Below are 18,933 nucleotides of genomic sequence, written 5' to 3' on the forward strand. Positions count from 1 at the left end.
ACTTTTTGCAAATTATTACAGAGATGCCATAGATATCTTCTGTGACAATATACCCAAAATAAAAAACAAATTAAGTGCGTAGATAAGTTACCAAGTAAGTAATCTGTTAATATTTTTTTTAATTCTTGTTAGTGGCTGTTAGTATAAGTCCTGTTTTTATCAAGCGTGTTTTGTTGCGCTGTAGTTATTGTACCAATTAATCACGCAAGAGACGTCCACATCCAGTCGACTCAATTGATAAATAGTATTTTTGTATATTTACTACTTTGCAATTAATACAATTGTAGTCAGTTTTGTGGACTAAATTAAAAAAAATGTGCTACAAAACAAACAGGAGGTATTATATTGCGCCCTAGCCTACGATAGTCTGACATACTCTAGCATACAGATTAACAAAGCGATTATATCGATATAGGACCTCGTTAGAACGATTGACCAAGTAGACGACGTACGCGATGACCGGTATGGCGCAGTATAAGGCGTACAACGCCCAGTAACCCGGCTTGTAATTCGTCGCGGCCAATAATCGTCCCCACACCGTTTGCTATATTTTTTCAACAATTTTAATACTTGTTGAAGATATTAATTTTAAAGGACTAAACTAACTAACTTTGATAAGACTAAAAGTGCTAATGAACTTTTACTTCTACTGCAAATTCATTAATGTTATATTAATTCATTTATTGCTACCATTAAACAAGATAACAGAGATTAAAAATTGTCACCCATGAATATCAAATTCAAATATTTTTAGCTGAGTTTGTTGCGCCCATTCTTGTCAGGTCTGAGGCATTCTTTTTGGAATGGGTGATAGCTTTTGACTTTCAATAAGTGATGTCACATACTATTTTGAATAAAAATATTAGAATTCGAATTCAAAATAGGGTATAAATCAGACCTGAGAAGTCGGGCGCAACAAACTGAATAGGCTTCTTTTTTTTTAATAAAAATATGGTTAAAATGTAAAATAAACTTAGTCAGTTGACAACATTGAAGATGGAAAAACTATGTAGTGTTAGATGCAAAACCCTTAAGAGCTCAATCAGAATCAAAATTTCAATTATATACATTTCATTCATATGAATTATTAGGTTTTCTCTACTCGTATGTTTATTAAATGTCGCCGTTGCAGCTCCACGCTGTATAGAAACATACATTATGTTTGTATTAGGTCTTGTCCACATGGAACAATCTCTTTCACTCGCCTCGCCGCACACTTTCTTTTCCTTTCGTTCCGGAGCTTTCTTTGGTCCGACCCCTGTTATGGATCCGGCTTAAATCATGATTTTTAATATTTTTTTAAGAACGATTAATCACTACCGACCACATTCTCTTGCAACACCAGAGATATTACAAAAGCGTTGCAGATTCAGAAAGGTGAAAATTGTCGTAATTGTCGAGTTCCTCGGCGAAACATTGTCAACTGAAGCAGCTATCGAATTGATGGTGGTAATAAAAATATTATTCACCATACAATTGATGTGTTTTCTACGAAAATATTAGCAGGAATATCTGAATTTGTAGGTACGTTGAAGGTTGTTAAATGTTAGTACTGACCGCTTGACTGGAGATCCTGTCTCGTTTGAGGGCGAAGGTCTGCGCGGCCCAGGCGGCAGCCAAGTTCTCGTCGTCCGTAACGATCAGGTTGTCGAACAGCAGCGCCGGAGACATGGACCACAGCTCGAACCCGACCGCTGTCTGCGGGGAAAGATTAACGAACATGTTGTTGTTTATGGCAGCTAGTGCCCTACCCTTAAATATAGCTAGACTAACGATGGCCGGTCCACGCCTCTGCTCAAGAATAGGCATAGCTTGGATGGACTAGCACTATGCCAGTAGCACATGAGTAAATAAACGGTACAGAGCCTAAGCTTCTTAAGAGCGGGCAAAGTTGTTACCTATTTGGTAGGACTGTCACAAAAAGATAAGATAAACAAAACAAAATATTGTTGCAATATCTGATGATGATGATCATGATAACATGTTACCACTTCACGTGGTTGTATGAAGCTTTGTCTCTGTACGGTTAATTTACTTTAATAATAATGTGGGACTAGTTGATCTCAACTTCGCAAGCTGCCTAAATAAAGATGCAAGTTTTAAGCTACCCATATATATTTTCAATTACCTAGTATAAGTAATAAGTACAGTAGGTACACTCTTCACATGTGACAAAAGATATTTTTGCTATGAAATTATACTCAGTTTGAGTTAATAAAACTTCGTACCATAACTTGCATTTAACATGCACAACAATAATCTAAAAGAATTAATATTGAAAGTTATCATTATTATTAAATCACCACTTCTCATTTGAGCTCAAAAGTAACATGGACTATTACAATTTCGGACTGTTGAATGAAAGTACATATTTTGAATTAAAACACAAAGTAACTAAAGGTGATTTACAGACCTCAAAAAACGACTTTATTCCTCGAAGATAAGAGCTTCGCAACACCACATGTATACCTCACCATTTTATGTCTAAAAGGTGATGAGTTCTATTCGCGGTTCTTCTTGGAACTTTAGGTTTTCAAGAAGAGGGAGGGGCATATCTCTTACCATCATATGGACTTTGGACTTGCCTCTCCATCATAAAAGTGAGAACCCGCTGACAGATTTTGATATATAAGCGATCCCAAGTTAAATAATAGTTTAAAAAAAAGCGTGGGGTGTAGAAGAATTATTATTTTAATAATATCTTAAAAAGCACCCCACGCTTTTTTTACAATAAAATATAATTTTTTACACTATTTACATCATTTTCAGTTTAAATTTATTTTCTATTTTGTAGTTGAATTTTATATAAAGCGTGCTTTTTAGTTTTTTTTAACTATTATTTATTTTTCATTTTTTAGTAAAATGTTCTATAAAAGCGTATTTTTAAAACTATTAAGTACTTTAACATCAATTCCTGCCTTACCGACTATAGATGAAAATTATATAAATTAACAAAAATCATATTTTGCAAATTGAATAATTTTATCAAATTAGTGTAATGTCAGCGGTCCTCGATAAATCTACAAAGTTTGAACGAAATCTAGAAGTTTAAAGTGGGTCAAAATCGCGCCCAAAGAAGTCGGTTACAAACATACAAACATACAGGTGAAGCTAATATAAAGCGTATTAAAAATATCTGATATTTTTGGTACTTACAATGGGCGTCATGCGGAAGGGATGGTCGTCCTTGAAGTAGTCCGGGTTGGCAATACGGCGCGGGCTCCACTTGCCGCGGTAGTTGGGGTTGGTGATCAGCGGCGCGCGCCACACGCCCTGCAAACATTGCACTATTATCCAGCGATTCAGAGGCCCTTCGCTTGATTGACGGCCGCATTCAATATAAAAATATTGACACACACATCAAAGAAAATATCATTAACGCGAATGTCACACATTTAAATAAAACACTTTTTAATGGATTAATACGCGTGAAATTGCAACAGTGCTTTTACATGAGATAAAAACAAAAAACCACACATACCAAAAAAAAAGAGGAGTCACTGTCAGTAAATTGTCAAATTGTTAACTGTCTATAGCAAATACAGGTGGTATTATTATTAGGTACCAAGACAATAAATGACGCTAAACTTCATAGTGACAGCTATGACAGGTTCTACTTAGTTTGAGCTCCTGTCTCCCAACTGTAGTTTTAACATATTAAGATTAAGTATTGCTGTACTATTGTAACTATACTACATATTGGGAGATTTATTTGATTTGAAAAAAAAATATGACAAATTTATTAAACTATCTTGACTTTCAACTGCAGTCCCCCTGAAAAATTTTCCACAAACCAGACAGTCTGTACTATGGATGCAAGAGAACGATATATATAATACTAGCTGACCCTGAAAACGTTGTATTGCGTTATATTAAAGTAACTGTTGATCGTAGATGGGTGAAAATTTGAAGTTGTATGTATTTTTTACAAATTTAAAAAAAAATGTAAAAAAAATAAAAAAATAAAAATTCGTGTGGACCACCCTTAACATTTAGGGGGATGAAAAATAGATGTTGTCCGATTCTCAGACCTACCCCATATGCACTCAAAATTTCATGAGAATCGGTCAAGCCGTTTCGGAGGAATTCGGTCCCGCACACCGTGACACGAGAATTTTATATATTAGATGATAAGTGCTTGTATGCACGTTATTCATAAAATATAAACAAATATCTATATTTCTAATATACGTTTGCACCTACCGGGATTCGAACCCGGAACCTCTTACCTCAATATCCGATCTTCAATTTAAAATTGCTTAGAGTTTTATTCAGATTATGTGTCATCAATCGACGAAATTCAAAAGAATTGCTCAAAAAAGTATATATGGTAAATGTTGCTATGATAGAAATGGAATACATTCTTTATGATACATGAACATACTATAAGCATATTTATTTATTTTATTTATTTAATAAGTACAACCACATTACACATAATATTATCCTCACCAACTAGTTTTATATATTACAGGGTATTGTGTCTGATATGTATAACAATTACGGTGTACATAACTTTGCCAAATAACTATGAGATACTAATAATACTAAATAATTTTAAATAATTAATAACAATAATATTACTAAATTTTTAAATGCTCCAAATATTTTGCTTAAAACTATATAAAGCATAGATTGGGAATGATGCGATCATCCACAGGCTATTGACATATTTAATAAATTTTACTATAACGTAATTTTTTTATGTCACATAACAAATATCTGATTGATATCTCATTACAAGAGTAGGACATAGGATATAGGACATAGTTTATCTATGATGTACATTATAAGTTAGGCAATTGTAATCATGTTATAAGAAGTGGATACACTTATTTACGTGTAGCTTGTCACGTACACTAAAGTAATAAACCTGGCCTGTTTTCATCGGTTGTCTAGCCGCAAGAGGCTCTATCTAATGGTAACTAAAAAAATATCTAAGTTTAACACCAGGTACATAGGCTGCACTAAAAGTATCGGGAATATTTCCACTGTTCCTTTCACATTAAAATCTTTTTAATTGAAAACTCCATGGTTTTAAAAGTAGAATACGGCCATTTTGGAGACCCCAACTTCCGAATGGAATGGTTGCTTCAATTATTGGTTCCATCGTATGGATAAATGTGTCAAATTTCGCGGAGAATACTTCGAAAAGCAATAAATACATTTTTAAATAGTAATGTTGTGTCACTTCCTTGATTCTCGAAATTTTCAGTGCCGCCCTCGTATTGAGGTTAGTAGTAGAAAATGTAAGTCTCACCTTGTAGTTGGGGTTAGGAATGACGGGCGGTTTCCACTCCCCGCAGCCCGGGGCGCTGCTACACTTGGGATTTTCTATCAACGGCGCCTCCCACTCTCCGTCCATCTCGTCCTCCCAGTCCGAAGGCTTCACTGCTTCAGGGTCTGGAAATTGTTTTTCATCTTATAACGTCTCAGGACTTAACAGAATTTCTAAGCACTACGGAATCTATCGCTGATATACTTAATTACGTGATAAGAACAGAGCTACAGGTTTACCATCTGGATGTGTGACGGTTCTCCACAGTGCGGTTTTCAACGAGCTTTTTTCCACGTACTACAAAGCTGTGGAATGAACTTCTTTGTGCGGTGTCCGGGACGATACGACATGGTACCTTAAAAAAAGCGCGTACACCTTCCTTGCTTGGTGTTGCAAGAGAATGTGGGCGGCGGTGATCACTTAACACCAGGTGACCCGTGCGCTCGTTACTCCTCCTCCATTCTTTTAATTTTTCCATAAAAAAACAGGTTTGTATTTAATGGTAACATGAACCAACACATTGTGTGTTGTGCATGTTACCATTAAACTGAAACATCCAATTGACATAGAAAAGCTCATACAGACATATATATATTAGATTTACCAGGTATCATTTCTGGTTCATCATCAAGCCATCCTTCGGGTTTGACAGCATTGGGATCCACAATCTGTGCTGGTGCAGTCTCATCCCAATCCTCGGGCTTGGTAGCTGTAGGGTCCACAATCTGTGATGATATAAAGTATTTATATAAGTGTCGCTATTGCGCGTTGGTGGTGCGAAGACTAGTGACGTTGGTTCTCATCCAGGATGCATCGGCTTTCAGTTTTCCGAATTAAGGCGCGGTCATACCTCAATATTCATAAAAATTGGTTTCTTACAGATACTCTCTAACAACATAACAACACAACGCAATGAAAATATTCCGACTCAAAAATACAGTGAACAAAGAAGGATTAAAAGAAAATTTTGAACCGAATAGAATAAATATCCAATAAAAAATTTGGAAGTTGCTTCCCAAAAATAATCTTTGAAGTAAAAAATCTCCAAATACTTTCATTCTATTATTAAAGAATTTAATAAAATTAGTACTTTTCTAGAACTATAATAAATAAAATATAATTTTGAATAAACAAAATAAAATCAGTAAAATAAATGCCTATTGGGTTGGGTTAGTTGTAGCGTTTACAATCCTAGTCAGTCCGCGCCTTAATATGGGAGTTAACTCGGCACTCTGACAGTAAATTAAAATATTGTGAGGAAACTACAAAGAGCTGCGTAGATACTCAAAGGTTATGTCTACAATTGATCAGTGGGTATTCATGCTCTAAATCAGTGTTTTTCAATCATATTTATTTCGCGACCACCTCAAAAAATTCTAGCAAATCCTTTGTCAGTCCCATAAATAATTTATAATTTAATTTTAAGTCTACCATAATGATTTATATAAAGTGTTGACGTGCTTTTTTGTAAAGAAAATAAGAATATCCAGAGCTGATACGTGAAGTCACAGAAATACTAGTAACAAACCTTTTCCCTCTCATCCCAATCTTCCGGCTTTTTGTCATTGGGATCATCAATCTCCTCTGGAGGGTTGACTGCTGGGGTGAAGTCCTCCAACAAGGAGCCAGAGTTGGCTTCTTTGTTGTCGATATATATTGTGAATGAGTTGTCCGGACGAACCACGAGCGTATACAGATGTGGTTCTTTATCTTTGTAGATATCATCTAGACGTAGCCTACAAAAATAAATAATGCACTTATAATTTGATTGTGATGGACATGTCACCGTAGTATTAGGTTTAGCATTTGAGATACTTTAGCTTTGATCAGTAAACAAGCCAATTTCAACTTCATCAATTTCTGTAGTAAGTACTCGGTGTAATTTTAAGTAGATAGTATATAAATATAAATGGAATATATTGATGAAACAATCAGATACACTTTGTATATCTGTCATCATCAAGCTTATCTCATTATTATTAATCAAATATTTTGTAAATGTTATATAATTTTTGAAGTTATACTTCTTTAGGCGCATTACGAAAATATGATGACAAATGAAATTTTAAGATGCGCGCGCATCACTGCAACACAAAAGTAACAGGTTGAAGTTGGTTATTAAAATATGTCTTCTAAACATTGAGAATTAACAATTGTTGACTGTAACGATGCGCTATACATTGTCTATTTTAAAATATTATATATAAATTATCGTTTTTTATTAATTAGTTATATTTTATTAGCTTATGAATTGTGATTTGAAAAAATATTATACATTCTTCCTATCTCAAATAGCAACACACCTTAAGTGTCATTGATAAAGATTACCGGTAGGCGCAAGCGATAGGTGCAGCGACGGAGACGCCACAGATTATATTTAATCAGTATATAAAACGAGCGTGTAACTGAAGTTGTCCGAACGGCCCCGCCCGGGTCACCTTGAGCCGGAGTCGTGTTCGAATCGTTCTAGATGAGAGTCACGGCATTGCTATACTAAACTAATTCTTTCTTTTTTAAATTAGTGTGTGTTTTCTACCGTATTAGGGAGCAAAATATGCAGTAATATATGAAGTAAAGCTCAAGCGCTCAAGTTACGGCAACTTCATCCCGATAGAAGCAGCTGGAACGCCGCTTCGGTAGCTGACCACGTGTGGCGTCCACTGCGTGACCCCTTTCTCCGACCCGGGCCATCTCAACTTTATTTTCGGCCATACGCACAGGGGAGTACTCATAAGCCAAGAGTAAAAGCAGATATTAAGGCCCTACTCACGACCATAAAAATTTGTGTGCCACAAGCCAGCCGCGAAAAAAAATTTGACAATAAATTGCTCGGTAAGCGAATCTGGTTTTATTTACCTGTAACCAAGTAAAGCCGCTTACCGGCACGCTGCCGCCATTTTGGCGTATTAGCCGCTGGACGGTACATGACATTTGACACATTTCTGACAAATTAATTACATTGAGTGTCTATTTCATTTATTTAGAGATTTTTTTATTTATTATAGAGAGAGAGAGAGAGAGAGTTTGGTAACAAGACCAATCCAAAATACAGTAAAAGAATATTTAAATAGGTTTTGTACCTTTTTGATGTTATTGAAGATGAACTTTGACTATTACGTTGCGTGCGCACAACTACATCTAAAAATAAAAGTTGACAGAAATTTTCTGACGTTTGCGGCATTAGTTATTTTTTTTTTGGTTTCTTCATCCATTATTAGGCCAGGCAAAGGGTTCAAGCCAATACAGCCGTATTCGTTAATCTATACTAATATTATAAAGCTGCAGTGTTTGTTTGAACGCGCTAATCTCTGGTACTACTGGTCCGATTTGAATGATTCTTTCAGTGTTGGGTAGTCCATTTATCGAGGAAGGCTATAGGCTATGTTTTTTTTTTCAAAGTTAGGTATCCGTAACAAAATTGCTATTTTGTAGCACAAGGTGTAAAATCGAAAACTATTTTTGCGTGCGCTGCAAAAACTATTGACAATAGAACAAAATGATGTACAATATATATATAAGCAATATTTTATTACTTATAAAACTATCGCGTGAATTATACTTTATATGGCAAAACAACGTTTGCCGGGTCAGCTAGTATCCAATAATTTTCATCACGATTTTTACAATATGGTTCTTTCCACAAACGTAGAATAGCACGACGAATTTTAAGGATTTGTTTTGTTACGCTTAAGAAGTATAACTTGTTGCGTGCATACATAAGTATACACACACTTTTTATTGTCTCTTATCTATATGTATGTTATAATATTTTGTCACATTGGCACATTGCTAATTTTAAGACAATTTATTTTAACAAAGATATTTATGTTAGACATTCTTCTTGAAAACCATTATAATTAACTTTGTGCGTGTTTTGCTCAAATTATTTAAGTATATCTTAAGTGGATGACTGTTATTATAAGTAAATTCTGTAACCTGTAACTTTAAGTGCTGTTGTTATCCCAAATAAATAAAAAAGAACACTTTGCCTGGCCTAATAATGGATCAAGAAACCAAAAATATTAATTAATGTCGAAACGTCAAACAATTTCTGAAAACTTTTATTTTTAAATGTCGTAGTGCACGTGCAACGTAATGTTTAAAACGTAAACGTATTTTAATAAACAACTCCAACCTGTTACTTTAGTGTTACAGTGACGACTGTATAGCCGAGTGGTTAGCGATCCTACCTACTAAGCTAGAGGTCCCGGATTCAAATCCCGGTAGGTGCAAGCATTAATATGATGAATATGGATGTTTGTTTCCGAGTCATGGATGTTTAAATGTATTTATGTATGTTAAAGTAAGTATATTGTATTAAATATATCATTGTCTTGTAACTCATAACACAGGCTATATATGCTAACTTGGGGCAAGATAATTTGTGTAAAAAGTGTGTCAATATCAATATTAATTATTAAGTGATGAGCGCGCATCTTAAAATTTCACTCTAATCATTTTTCCATAACGCGACTTAAGAAGTATAACTTCAATAAAAAGGTGGCCCCACACTCACGTGGGTTTCTTCGCATGTTTCTCCTCAATAGTCCCGTTCTTGGGGTTCTTGTGTCTGAATATAAAGTGCAGCTTGTTGTCGTTGCCACACTTGTCTGGCCCGAACATGATGGTGTACGGCGTCTGGTCGTAGAACTGTTTCAGGTCAGCTTTGCTCTTGATGCCCTTCGAGAGCAGCTTTATGTACGCGCCGCCACAGTTCTGCCCTTCCTGCAACAAAAGATAGCAAACATTGTTTTGTCTTAAGAATATATAGTTTCATTAAATGTTTTTATAGTCAGCCTAACAAGAGGGGCGGGTTAAATGTTTATGTAAAAGTTTGCGAACAATATGTCGCCTGCTCACTTGATTTGTCACCATGAACACCACGAGACCAATTCAAGCCTTTAAACAAGGGTTTTTTTTTCCTTTTGATATTTATAATAGAGGCAAACGGGCAATTGACGCCCTTGATCAAGTGGAAACCGCAGTTCATTGAAATCTACAATACTAAGGGGCGTAGAGAATCATTACCGATCTTTGGGGTGGGAATACGCTTCTAGCTTGATATCCACATACGGCCACTTTGCAAATTCGGCAAGAAGAATCGAACTTACGAATCGTCCGTTTGTGGAATACAAGGTACCAACGTTTACCAATGGAAGGCTCCTTTGCACAGGATGCCAGCTAGATTATGGTTACCACAATAGCGCTTATTTCTGCCGTGAAGCAGTACATTACTGTGTTTCGGCCAGAAGGGCACCTGGGCAAATGAGTCTTAACATCTGATGTGTCAAGGTGACGAGCGCAATTGTAGTGCCGCTCAGATTTTTTTGGGTTATTCAAGAATCCTGAGCGGCACTGCATTGTAATGGGCAGGCGTATCAATTACCATCGCCTGAACTCAACCTCATCCTGCTCGTCTCGTTCCTTATTTTCATAAAAAAAGAGGTACCAACGTGTTACATGTGACATTTTGTTTAATGTAATATTCCCATATAGTGTCGACTCGAAGCGCTCAATAAATTGCGTTCCATAACTTTTCCGAATGTTTTGCAAACTATTTAAAAGTCATTGTATATATTTAGCAGGACAGGAAGATGGATGTGCGTAGAATGACGCGCTTCAACCGTACACTGGCGTAATGTTTCCGATCCTAAAGCTGGACAGCCGCCAGAACGTGTTTTTCTGGATGCTATTCCCACAATATACCACTCGTAAATTTTAGCACATCTCAATACTGACGTGAGAAATTTTTATAACGGAATGTGTTGGTATGATTGAAAATGTTAATTTCAAACTATAATGATTTATTTGTAGCCTACAACTTTTTTTAAGCTTTATATATTGAAGTTTGAAAACGATACACCATAAAATAAGTAATATCTGTCAAAAGATGGCCGAAATCTAAAAAAAAATTTTAACAAAAAAACAACCGACTTCAAAAACACTTCCAAAACCATAGAACATATAATATGCACTAAAAGGTATAAAAATAATTGCGTATTTTTACACAATCTAATTAATGAATCTAATTCTAGTTACGATTATAGTTACAAACCTTTCTTGGATGACACATACAACAAACATAAAAAAAACATACCGACGAATTGAGAACCTGCTCCTTTTTTGAAGTCGGTTAAAAAGTGATAAATTTGGCAAGGAAATATTCTGTATCGGAATGTTTTGATTTTTTTTCGCTTATTGCTGTCGGATTTGTATACTAGGTCTCTGTTTGCGGCCTATATGATAAAGAAGTGTTTAGAACTTTTTTAAGTACTCTACTAGACACTACAAAAAATATCATAAAAAGCAAGACAGACACAGATAATGACGATATTAATCTCACTTGAAAATAATTTTGATCTAGGGTTAAAAACCAAGGAAAAAAGAGAGAGAGAACGTTTGGTGGACTTTTCCTTTTAATGGTAGACCCTGAAATGGCTTATATGTTATAGTTCTAGGTAATACATAATTACAGCTGAGGTCCCCTAATGATCGCCATGATCCAGGGAACAAGAACATTTTATAGAGATTCTCGAACGCTGCCAATCCGAGTTGGATTCGACGAGTGACCTGTTTCCCGAAATTGGACCAGCCCAACTGGATTATTTGTCCACGGTAGACGTACTCGTCAACAATTTCGAGAGTACAATTCCCAATTGTTACGGGAGTAGGAGCGACATGGACAAGAGTCCATGTTCATTTAGTGACCCACTCCTTGGGAAGCTGTATTGACGCCATCGAGCATATGGCTTAAGTGTTCTATGGTCTGTGCCATGATTACGATATCGTCTGCGAAACGAAGGTGAATGATGTATTCGCCGTTGATATTGATGCCCAGTCCATTCCTGTCCAAAAGCTTAAAGATATCTTCCAACGCTATGTTAAGAACAAAGTTATGTTAACGATGTATAATAACCGCCCTCAGGCTACTTAAGAAGTTTAATTGTAATGAAATTCTATTTAAAAAAAAAAACAAAGAACTTCGCTAAGTTGCACCAGTTCTAAAGTTCGGATTTGAATGGCTGTTATAATTATGTGGATAAAAAAACAAAAATGTCCCAAGTATAACTTTATTGCACTATTTTATTTAATAACTAGCTGACCCGACAGACGTTGTTCTGTATATATAATAAATAAAAAAATGTTTTTATATGAATTTATCAATAATATATCATAACATCAAAAATTACTTCGTAAAATATGCACATTGCTGTCGTAATGAAATTGTTTCACAGCAGAACTGTCAAACCGTGCGTCAATAAATTCTCACATAGAAATTATGTATGGACACATTAAAGGAAAAACAAATTTTGTTTTTATTTAATTTAGCAGCATATTCCTATTTATTCACCTTTTACCTTCTCTGGACTTCCATAAATAATTCAAGACCAATATTAGCCAAATCGGTCCAGCCGTTCTCGAGTTTTAGCGAGACTAACGAACAGCAATTCATTTTTATATATATATATATAAGATAAGATAGGATATCTTTTTCTATCTTTGTTCATTACGTTCTCGTAGTACATACAACCTTGTTAGTGACCTACAAATAGATTAACTCCATCGGTACCTAAATAACTTTTTTATGACGTTACATACCAAAGCGAGGTCCTGTCTTTTCTGTCTGGTTTCTATAAATTTGAAATTTGAGACAGGGATACTCATAAGTCATAGAGGTACGTTAATTCCTACGCTCTGCAGATATTCAAGATTGAAATTATTTGAATCTGATTTTGTTATCTCCACTCAGACTAGTAGAGGTCACCTTTGTCCTGCGGCATATTATTCGTTCATTATTCATACATTTGTATTCATACAAACGAAACACCGACGTTACATTTTGCTTTTTGTTATCTGGAACATCTGGGATATGTTCCGATATGCACTGCGAGCACTGCACTGTGCTATCACTGTAGAAAAATTCGTTCCGTTATGGACTGCCAGTAGTTATCGGATCCGACTAGTACAGGCGTATTTCTTTTCGGAATCATAGACTTAACCATAAAAAGTGAAGATGTAGTTGCGATCATAATAATGGTGAACAACGACAAAGTAAATGTCAAGTGAATTTGGTAACAAGGTATTTTTTATGTAAATACGGGACGAGACGAGTATGACGTTTTGATGATGGTAATTGATACGCCCTGCCCATTACAATGCAGTGCCACTCATGATTCTTGAAAATCCCAAAAATTCTGATCGGTTGCGAAAAATTGCGCTCGTCACCTTGAGACATAAGATTTTAAGTCTCATTTGCCCAGGAATTTCACTAGCTACGGCGCTCTTCAGTCCGAAACACAGAAATGTTTACACATTTCTGCTTCACGGCAGAAATAGGCGCCGTTGTGGTACCCATAAATCCGGCATCCTGTGCAAAGGAGCCTCCCACTGGTGAACGAAAGACAAAATATCTAATCGCGAACTTCGCATCCGAAACACTAATAGTATTAGTAATAGGAAAATCCGTTCCGTCAACCGAAACTTCGTATTTCGATTTTGGTAATAGGGCTCCAGAATCGGTTTCGCGTGCGTACCGGCTACCGAGGAGGTATTGAACGATAATTATATTTACAGTATCACCTATCTGATTACGAGGTTAATATAAACATTCCGAAGATAAAAAATAATCTACACTTATTGCTATATGTGTCTGATTTTTATGTTATTCGAGTATTGTGTAGTCATAGGGTGACGGGCGCAGTGTCGACATCACATCGGGGTCATAATATATTATACCAACCTTTATTACAATTTATTGTAGTTAGTTTTTTATTGTATAACGAAACTATTATGGGTAGGCTATGAAGCTTGACAATAATTTGGATTTATTAGATAATCTACTCGTAGGCACGGACAAGTAAAAAAAGGACTCCGTGTCACTTTACATAACAGCGAGGCACCAAAACAAGCCGGTAAACGTGTAAATACATAGCCTCAGGCATACACACTTACACTAATACAAGCCGATCGGCCGCCATAATGAGATTTGTCGTGACAGATCAGTTTGCGTTGCAATAAAATATTTTAAAAATGCCGTCGTACGTTGTGAAAAAGTGTAAAAACAAAACTAAGTATAAAAGTATTTGTAGATATATGATTAAGGGAGAATAAATTGTGTAACTGGTACCCCGTAACCGCACACACACTAGCATAAAAGTGCTTCACTTGCTAATATCACGGCGCGGAGTCCTTCTTTTTTTACTAGTCCGTGCTCCTAGGTACTCATTTATTGCCATAAAAAGCAAATTTACCTATCTTATTTCGGCTGATAGAAATATTTAACAAATAAATTCCGTCGGATAACAAACCACCGTTCACACAATAATTTTATAGCATCTCGATATGAATGTTATAATCAATATTACCGCGGCAACAAAATATAATTTTCATGCGTATCAATTAATTACTTTCGCAACTACTATTAAATACTATGGGTGAATCAAAACTAATCGAAACCTGTTTACGTTTTGGTATTGGGGAGCATGCCACAGATTCCACCCTGTATACTTATATATATCGTGTAACAGTCACAAATCGGAGGTTCTCGTGTAACTGAGCGACGAATATCCCGACGATATAACTAACGAGCGGCCCGAATATCTGTATAAAAGCAATTCACTTCAAAAAATATCTGGCCAGCTATCAAAGACGGATATGGGCTCAATTGTTGGCCACCTACCAATCACCGCCTATAACAACACTGATGCATTGTTGGAAAAAAATATTAAATCCTTTAAGTCCTTCCCTGCTGGAAGCTGGGAGAGTTTCTTGCGCCGCTTCTTCGCTCTCAGAGCGCCATTTGTTTCCGAAGCGGTAGTAGAATCTCGTATATTAGAAATGACATCAAAAAGAATTCTAAAGGAATCAATTTTGAGAAAATAAATGCCTTTTTATCCAAACACCTACACCTATATTAATTACTTAATTAGCAAAAGACAACGAGGAACCGAACTGGACACCCATTGTTCGCATTACGTTCGATACCAATCTTTCACCAGCTAGGTATTACTATATTGTATATTGATTTTATTTATTTATTTATTTAGAAATACCAACATTTGTTTACATTGATGCGTTACATATTTATAATATAGACTAAATATAATGTGCTTAATGTAAGAAACAATTACAGGTATCTACCACATGCTTTAATAATTTTCACAAAGTAAATATTAGTTTAAGGGAAAAAAAATATACGCTAACAAGTAATAATGGTTAAATGATTTTGTTTGAAATTATTATTATTTAAGATTATTATATATATATTATAAAACTAAGAAACATAATTATTATGACTACATTTTATTCACTAAACATACATACAAATAATTTACGAACTGTATAGACAGAAGTCGTGAAATTAATATCGATGTAATCGCTATATATGTTTACCATCTTGCACAGCCTAGGAATAGGAGAGTTCGCTCCAAACATACATCTTCGAACCGGTGGAACTAGCGGAGCAATTTGCTTCCGGGGATATCTACTAGGGACACGAAAATTAATTTTATTCAGAAGCTGAGGACAGTCAATCTTGTCATTTAAAAGTTTTAATACAAAGATAAGATCGATTAGAGTTCGCCTGTCTTCTAAGGAAGTCATTTTGAAAAATACGAAATTAATTAATTAATTGATGAGGAAAAGTGTAGAAGAATATATTTAATAATATCTTTATTTATTAAGTCTGTGTGAATTGATGTAATGTTCTCAATATAAAGTCTAAAACACATTTTAAAGATTTTGTTTTACTATTATTTTTTCACTTAAGATAATCTGAAACGAGTATTTTTGCATAAATATAATATCATATATTATGTAACCTATGTTATAATTATTTTTTTTGTAAATGAATGAAGCTGTAGAGATTGATTCAAAAGAATTCTCATTAATCTTTATTAACGAGAACTAAGTTAAAATTAAACCTCCACTTTACGGATATAGTGCTAAGTGCGCGTTCATAAGTGTATTTTTTTTACCTACATAAATAATTAACATTTGATTTGATTTATGACACAAATTAAGCAAGAATATTACCGAATCACACCAACAACCTCGCTAGTAATGATGTTATGACACGGTCCTAATTAAACACTGTATTGAGTCCAAAATACTTTATTTTGTAACAAAAACCATCTTAAAAACTTAACAACCGTGAAATAATACGAATACATGTAGTACTGGAGTAACAGTAGGTACATAATATTTAGTAAAAATGTATTTCACAACTCACAACGCAGTTTCTCCGTACTTCATGTTAAGTTATCATCCGATAAGCCAATTAGCGCAAGGCTAAAAAATGGCTGTGGGTTTAGGAAGCATAAAAATATTGTAAAATGGAAGAATTTTTATGACGCTTGCGACATATTTAGGATCGAATTAATCTAATATCGAACCCTATATAACTAGCGGAAATATCAATTGAAATAAATACTCGTGTATTTTTATATGATCTACTACTAGGTTTTCAAGAAGAAATATACAATACTAAGTCACTTGTAATATAATAGAGGTTATAGTATGAAATTGCCTTTTTATTGTAATAGGTAAGTACTTCAAGTTGACATAGAACCTTCATGGTTTGAAATTTTTGAGTGATCCTTTTTTCACATGGTACGTAGTTCTACTTTTAAAAAATGTGCAACATTCGATCATCGACTTTGTTTGGAGAGGGGTCTGCTAATAAACGCACCATGCGATTTTGGTTTAAACGCTTTCGTCATGGAAACTTGTTGAACAACGAACCACAAGAAAGACCGACCACAGAAGAGAGAAGACCACACAGGTGAATAACAATGAATTGAAAGAGATGGTGGAAGCCAGAAGAAAGAATTACTATTATTTGTCTCATGACCACCAGATCTACGCAACTTCGATTAAGGACGCGTTTACGAATCCGACAAAAATAAGATATTTTTCGGTAGAATTTGTGATGAAATGAAACTAAATCTAACAAAACTAAAAATTGCTACAAATAGATAACTTCTTTATCTCCAATTAGCGGGAAATATTTGCGTTGAAATTTTGATATTTTTATGTCGTAAAAACGATTATCCGTTACCTCTTCACACAAAATTGACGAAATGGGGCTTCATTGAGGATAAGTTTTCTGCTACTACTTACATAATTTTGTCTCTTAAGAATTACGTAAGGAAAGCACATATAATATTTTCAAAAACACGGGAAATAAATTAATAAATATATTATAAATAATCTCAGAAAATAATAAAAATTAATCGTTTAAAATTCATATATTTTTCTGATAAGCATGAGCTTTAAAGTGTGGTATTAAGGGTTATTTTATTTATCACTCCGTACGCATTGCACAGAAAGATCTAACGAAACAACGTCAGTCTGCACTCGGCCGCCGTCGTGGGTAGACACTGTGTCGGTTGTAAGCAGCAGCTCGTACTCGGAAAGATCGCTGTACGGACATGAATATTTTTTATAAGCTCCGTCCGTAAAATACCGTCTTTGATACTTTACATATTTTGTACGCAGTCAGATTTTCAAAAAAATATGTTTCTGTATTTTTTTGTAGAATTAGTGATTTATAAGTTCATCTCTAAATATAAGGTCTATATTATATTAAATCGAAATCCAAGATGGCGCCTATGAAATTTACCAACTTCTCTTCATCGGTGTCATTTTCATGGTTTTCAGGGTCAACAATATCGAATATCGGGTCAAAATGGAGCCTATGAAAAATTCACCAACTTCTCATCATGGGTGTCATTTTCATGGTTTTCGGGGTCAACAATAACGAATATTGGGTCAAAATGGCGCCTATGAAATTCACCAACTTCTCATCATGGGTGTCATTTTCATGGTTTTCGGGGTCAACAATAACGAATATTGGGTCAAAATGGCGCCTATGAAATTCACCAACTTCTCATCATGGGTGTCATTTTCATGGTTTTCGGGGTCAACAATAACGAATATCGAGTCAAAATTGAAATCCAATATGGCGCCTATGAAATTTACCAACTTCTCTTCATGGGTGTCATTTTCATGGTTTTCAGGGTCAACAACATCGAATATCGGATCAAAATCGAATGTCAAGATGACGCCTATGAATTTTACCAACTTCTCTTCATGGGTGTCATTTTCATGGTTTTTTTTTCATTCATAAACTTAAATTATATTAATTTTTAAAAGGCCTGTCTAACAATATCCCACATGCTAAATTAATTCTTCACTCCCTAATATAAAAATATTTACGTTTTGACTTTTCACCCACAATATTTACAAAACACATTCCGTTACCAACACCAATCTAATTAAAAAATCAAATCTCAAAATTTGATTTTGAAAGACCTATCTAATGATACCCTACATGCAAAAAAATATCACCCCCTTTTTAACCACAAGAACCTCTACCCTTCTTATAAATTATAACCACCATATTATGTCAAGAAGAGTTATTTCAATAGATATTGTAATCATAAGGTATAAGATATCACATAACGTATATCTTCCTTAATCCCGCATTATTTTCAAAAGACCAAAGGAAATGTCATGTATCAAACCTGAATCTAACTTTCAAACCATCCAACGATACCCCACAAGGTAAGTCTCCAGTATTTTTTTGAACTCCACTTTTAGGGGAGGTGTTCTTGGGGAGGAAGCTACGTCCAAAGCACCAGACAACACAAAAA

At 34.9% G+C, this 18,933-nt stretch overlaps 1 protein-coding gene across 1 annotated transcript in view; it reads right to left on the minus strand.

The window, feature by feature from the left end:
* LOC126975864 (calnexin) overlaps positions 1-18,933 on the minus strand; it is a 30,983-nt gene that overhangs the window by 7,176 nt on the left and 4,874 nt on the right. The window contains exons 5-10 of the mRNA XM_050823939.1: positions 9,795-10,003; positions 6,807-7,014; positions 5,883-6,003; positions 5,261-5,403; positions 3,157-3,273; positions 1,558-1,698 (exon numbers count right to left, since the gene is read on the minus strand). Of these exons, the coding sequence (XP_050679896.1) occupies positions 1,558-1,698; positions 3,157-3,273; positions 5,261-5,403; positions 5,883-6,003; positions 6,807-7,014; positions 9,795-10,003 (939 nt within the window). The remainder of the gene's footprint in view (positions 1-1,557; positions 1,699-3,156; positions 3,274-5,260; positions 5,404-5,882; positions 6,004-6,806; positions 7,015-9,794; positions 10,004-18,933) is intronic.

Source organism: Leptidea sinapis, chromosome 38, assembly GCF_905404315.1.
Source record: "Leptidea sinapis chromosome 38, ilLepSina1.1, whole genome shotgun sequence".
NCBI classification, from domain to species: domain Eukaryota; kingdom Metazoa; phylum Arthropoda; class Insecta; order Lepidoptera; family Pieridae; genus Leptidea; species Leptidea sinapis.